The 5912-nt window shown below is 39.6% G+C and overlaps 1 protein-coding gene across 1 annotated transcript; it reads right to left on the bottom strand.

Moving 5' to 3' along the window:
- Positions 1-1356: 1356 nt before the first annotated feature.
- LOC112184607 (expansin-A9) lies at positions 1357-4600 on the bottom strand. Its single transcript, XM_024322863.2, has 3 exons — positions 4330-4600; positions 3818-4136; positions 1357-1876 (listed from the first exon to the last, which is right to left on the bottom strand). The coding sequence occupies exons 1-3, from the start codon at positions 4598-4600 to the stop codon at positions 1555-1557; spliced, it is 912 nt and encodes a 303-aa protein (XP_024178631.1). The 3' UTR covers positions 1357-1554.
- Positions 4601-5912: the final 1312 nt, after the last annotated feature.

The following is a 5912-nucleotide window of genomic DNA, read 5'->3' as shown; positions in this document are numbered from 1 at the left end:
GAAATTCGATTTTGAGATGAAAGATTTTGGGAAAACACGATTATGTCTTGGTTTGGAACTTGAGCAATGTGTTGATAGATGCTTAGGCATTTTGACAAGGTCAAGCCTTCAAGCAACCCCATGATCGTCTGTAGTCTTGATCCTAAAAAAAATCAACTTCGTTCGAAGGATGATGCGAAGATGTGCTAGAGGCGGAAGTGTTCTACATATGTACTATAGGCGCATTATTGTACTTAGCTCAATGCACAAGACCAGACATCTCATATGCTGTAAACTTGTTAGCTAGATATAGCTTTGCTCCAATGCAATGCCATTGGATTGGTGTAAAAGATATCTTTTGGTACTTGAGATGTACGATTGATATGGGCTTGTTCTATCCCTACAGAGGAACGATGGATTCGGACCCATCACACACAGGGAACGCCGCCAACGTTGGCCTGCGTTCTCTATCCCCATCCCAAAACGACATGTGTTTTAGAAGGTTTTGCTGATGTTGGGTATCTCTCTGACCCACACAAAGGTCATTCCCAAACTGGTTATGTGATGTGTTCACCATGGGTAAAGACCATAATCTCTTGGAGGTTTACAGGATAGACCCTAATCGCTACTTCTTCGAACCATGAAGAGATTTTTGCTCTTCATGAAGTGATTTGTGAATGTATATGGATTGGATCCATAATTACGCATGTTCGAAGCAATTGTGGTTTGAAGTCTACCACAGATGAGCCTACAAGTATTTAGGATAATGCTGCTTGTTTTGAAAAAATAAAGCAAGGCTACATCAAAAGCGATAACACCAAGCATAATCAACAACAACAGACTCTCCTAAAGATCAAAGTGAACTAGGTTCGATCTGAGAACAGTGTGGCACACTTGCTCACTAAGTCAATGCCTAAATTCCACTTTCGAGAAACATGTTGGTAGCATCATTTGCGGAAGTTATCCGAACTCCCATGGCCGTAGTCATCAAGGGGAGATTTCTACATGTATGGTCTTGAAACGTGAAGGGTGTGTTGTGCTCTTTTTTCCCTTCGACCAAGGTTATTTTTTGTCCCACAGGGTTTTTGTTACTCGACAAGGTTTTTAATGAGGCAACGAGAGGAGCACCACGTTTGGGCGACACAAGGGGGAGTGTTCAAGTAAATCTAGAATATGTGTCTGACCCAAACTCTAGGTTACTTGACCTAGTTGTAATAGGGTTTCGAATTAGAGATATTCTCAGAGATATTCATAGATATCTGATTAATTGTATGATTATCTTTCCTTGTACAACTCTGATTCTATGTGTTGTAATCTTCTATATAAAGAGGTCCATATTATCAATGAAAGTACGACTCAATTATCTCACAATTTCAATTTTCCTTAAACACATGGATATTTATTTTCATTGAAAATTGGTTAATCTTACATAAAGTTCAATGTATAATTAGAAAAGAAAAATGGAAAACGATTAAAGGTACAAAATTCAGCCGGTAACAGATATACAATGTGTTGCTCCTTTGTCTCAAAAAATGTGTTGTTTATTCATGGGTGAAAATATTATGATATATGTTCCTACACGGCGAAATTCTTGCCTTCATAAGTCTGGCCAAACTGCCATCCCTTTGGGAGAACATTTTCAGAGATTACGGTTCTTCCATCACCCGATGTCACTCGAAAGCTAAGCGCGCCTTGCTCGCACAATTTTCCGTTGTAAATCCACCGCTGACCCCACATTCGTTGCAGCGGCAGCCATGTATTCGGTTGGTCTTCAGGTTTCACTTTGACGTTGCATACATCCCCAGCACCTCCAACATTCCACACCAACACTTCATTGAAATAAGGATTCCCAGTTATTGTAAATTTAATGCCTCCAGTCTTGTGGTCACATGGAATCCTGCACGATGATTGATAATGAATATAAAGTATGTAAAATGAACCATTAAAATGTTTGTAGATTGAGCCGCATATTAATCAAGTTTGATCCAATAAAACCTATGCAGTATAAAAATATGTGGTTAATTTTATTGTACCTTCCTAATCTTTCATCCAATAATCACCGTGCTCTTGTATTTTTAGTTAATTTCATTTTTCGTGAACTAGTTTATCAATTTTTTTCATTAATCGCTAATGGTGCTTTTATGGGGCTTATATTTTTGTTGATGTAGTGCAGCAAGTTAGTTCTCTACTATCGCATCATGTTAGTAATTAATGAAAAGAAAAATTTTAGTTTACTATCCTATGGTTTGCGCTCAACATCATGTTACTGCCTCCCCTTTGCAACACCCATGTGCTTTCAATTTCAATCAGCCGTGTCCAAATTTTACTGTGTCGTCCAATTTGGATGTTTACTTTGACGAAGGGGCCCACTTAAAGGGCTAAATTTCTCATTTCACACAATTTTCCTAAATCAAAATAAAAATAAAAAATAAAAATATAATCGAATGACCCCATTCCTCCATCTCCACCCACCTCCTCTCCCTCGACCCTCAAATCAACACCTTGGCCTTGCTGGAGCTCTCCAAGGTCAATCTCCTCTTACCTCGCCGCAAGCCCAATCCCAGCGACTCCTCCTCCACTGCCTCTTCTCCCACCGAAATATTGAAGCTCGATTGGCTTTCCAAGCACCAGACCAAAGTCCCTACCGTAGTCGCCTACCTCATCTTCTTAGATCGGGTCTCTAACGATCCGACCCAATAGCTCGAGCTCTCCTTTGAAAATCTCTAGGAACTCATCTGCAGACGGAGCATCAAGATGGTGGACCATCTTGAGGCTGAAGAATCATCGATGCCAATGACTTGAACACCTCAGCTGCAATGTTGGCATGGTCACCAACCTCAGGCTTGGACGCCTTAAGCAAAACCTTAGAGTACAAATCAGTCAACCTCAGGCTTCAAACTATCCGAAAACTAATCCAAATGAACCAAATCCATCACAAGTTCCAATTTTTCAAGCACCGAAAACAAAACCCTAACATCAAACTCCCTCTCTCTTCACTCTCGCAATCTTCACTGTTCTTTAATTCCTTGTGACCCGATTTGGTGCGAAGGCGCTTCAGCGAATCGACTGGAGGAGAGAGAAAAATGCCATGGGAGTGAAGAGAGTGCAGAGTAGGGAATTGGGGGAGAGGAGGAGAGAGAGGTAGAGCTTGGAGGGGGAGAGGGTGAAATGGGCCGGGCGAATCCATGGCGGCAGCGATAGGGCGGACCAGATTGGAGAGGGAAAGGGACTTGGTGGCGAGCTCGTCGGAGAAGCGGTCCATGGGGTCGGGGTCATTGGTGTCGAAGAGGGTTTGGAGGTGGGAGAGAATGGAATCGGAGATGGGTTGGGATTGGGTATTGGGTATTGGGTATTGGTGTTGATATGAGGGTCGAGGGAGAGGAGGTGGGTGGAGATGGAAGGTCCTTTGATTAGATTTTATTTTATTTTATTTTAGGAAAATTGTGTGAAAGACAAATTTAGCCCTTTAAGTGGGCCCGTCCGTCAAAGTAAACGTCCAAATTGGACGGCATGGTAAAATTTGGACACGGCTGATAGAAATTGAAAGCACATGAGTGTTGCCGATGAAATTGAAAGGAGAGGGACTAACATGATATTGAGTGCAAACCACAGGGTAATAAACTGAAATTTTTCATTAATAAAAAATATATATTAATGAAGGAGTTAACGGTTAGCTATAATTGATTAAATTGTACGGTGGAAGTGAACTTGTGGTGAAATTAAATGTGTAGGGGCACAAAAAAATGTAAATTAAAGCTACAAAAATTAAATGTATTTACCTCTAAAAACTTACAAAGCAACGCACTAAGACAATCATATCGGTATATATATATTGTACCTGCGGTATGAGACTGGAACGATGCCGGCCTTGTACGCAGCAATAGTCTCGAACACAGGCCTTGCTATGTCGAAATGTTCACGGGGTTCGTTGCACCATCCTCCGTTATCACTCGGTTGGTTGTAATTAGGAGGGCACTGGTTGGTTGCTGTAACAATGAGACTTGGCTGGCCAGGCTTGCACCATTGAGGCGAGTCCTCGCATTTGATTTCGAAGCATGCACCACACATCTCCCCCTTGTTGAACAATGCATTGCTCAATGCTACTGTGTCCAGGCCATAACCTTCTTGAACTACATCATGGTATCCACAAGCTCCACCTAACAGGATGCTCCAAATGTTTCATAATTAGTAAAACAAGGTGATGCTACATACGATACCTTATCAACCAAGCCAAGATAGAAATGAACTCGATTAATTTGAGAATTAATATACGAATCTTTTTGGGTCACCACCGTGCATATGGTACGGTACTTATAAAATAAAGGGTGGTTGTCGACCATAAGTTCTTACCAAATGTTCCGGAACCTCCTTCATAGAATGTGGCATGAGCATGTTTCCATTCAGTTGACTGCAACTTTGGCTTCTGCTGATCATCAAACGTTGGCTTCTGCTGATCATCAGGCCTTGGCTTCTGCTGACCATCAGGCCTTGCTGGCTTCTGCTGGTCATGAGGCTTTGGCTTATGCTGATCATGAGGCTTTGGCTTATGATGATCATGAGCATTGACATAGACAACGAAAAAGAAGACAAGGAACGACCAACACAAAGCTCTCAAAGACATTTTGATGGCGTAATTACCAATTTAGAACCGGATAACAATGATATGAACATGGCTTTGGCGGCTTGTCAATTATATATCGATCTCTTCCCCCATGTATCGGTTAAAATTAGTAAATTCAGATAATGGATGTCTACCTAGAAATTGGGGATTGCGACAAAAAATAGAAAAAGAAAAACAGGAACTAAAGAAAGAAAAACATGCAAAAATAGAGAAGGAAATGGGTTACTAGCTAGCAAAGAAAACAGCAAAGAGGAGACTGGAATTAACAGCACCATAATGGGCAGATTAGGTAAAAATTAATAGTAATTAATGATTTTGAACTAATAGTCACTACACTATTGATTATGGTGCGCATATATATATATATTTTAAATAAATGAGGTCAGCCTTTATTGAAATAGAAAGGGATCATATTACATATTACATAGTTTAGCTACGATTACAGTTAACAAAAAGGAGGAGAAAAAAAGAAAAGAAAATGACTTACTATCATCGGACAAAATATCTAAAACAGAAACTCCATATTTTTGTAAGATTTAAACAATTCAGGACACACAGCCTAGGCTCGAAACGAATTGGAGTAGGCCTGGCTCCGCATTTTAAACGAAAATAACCAAAAGTCTCTATTTTTTTTTTGGATAAATTATGTCCCTGCCACTGAATGGATCAAATAACCCCAAACCCAGAGGATATCATCCACAAACACGGACCTAATACCCAAAATGTTGAATTGCAAGATTCAAAAACCCTAATTGTCTGAATCGAAGTAAATTCGGTAGCAGAAGTCAAAGTCGACATAGATTGATAGAAGAATTCAGTAGCATCGTTCCTTGTCTCCATCTCGATTTCTAACAACTGAACAAGTAAGTTTTCTTTGATTCTGAACTTAATTCATGAATTTTTCTTCAATTCCATGTGAAACTAGTAGCAAAACATTAATTAGTGCTTAAATTTTACATTTTATAGGTTTAGTTCTATGAAACAGTAGAAACTAGGATTCAGACTTTTCTCTGTGCTCAAACAATAAGAAAGATTGCCAGAAATCAAGAGGTATTTCTCTAGAAATATCAAATCTGTTTTGTGTGTTCTATTCTTTTTTTTTTTTTTAGAATAAGTTAATGTTTGTGAGATTTCTGTTTCTGTTTTAGCTAATACTGGCGTTCTTAGAGTAGCAGCTTGAGTTAAACTGCCATCAAATGAAATACACAGTAGCTGCTAGGAAGAAGGGGACCTGTGGTAAAAAGCCTATTCAACACTCTTTAAATTCAAATCATTAGTTAATTAATTTGTCTTAAGGTTAATTTGGCAAATT

The sequence above is a fragment of the Rosa chinensis genome, chromosome 2 (genome assembly GCF_002994745.2).
Source record: "Rosa chinensis cultivar Old Blush chromosome 2, RchiOBHm-V2, whole genome shotgun sequence".
NCBI lineage: Eukaryota > Viridiplantae > Streptophyta > Magnoliopsida > Rosales > Rosaceae > Rosa > Rosa chinensis.
This window is presented reverse-complemented; position numbering and strand designations above follow the sequence as displayed.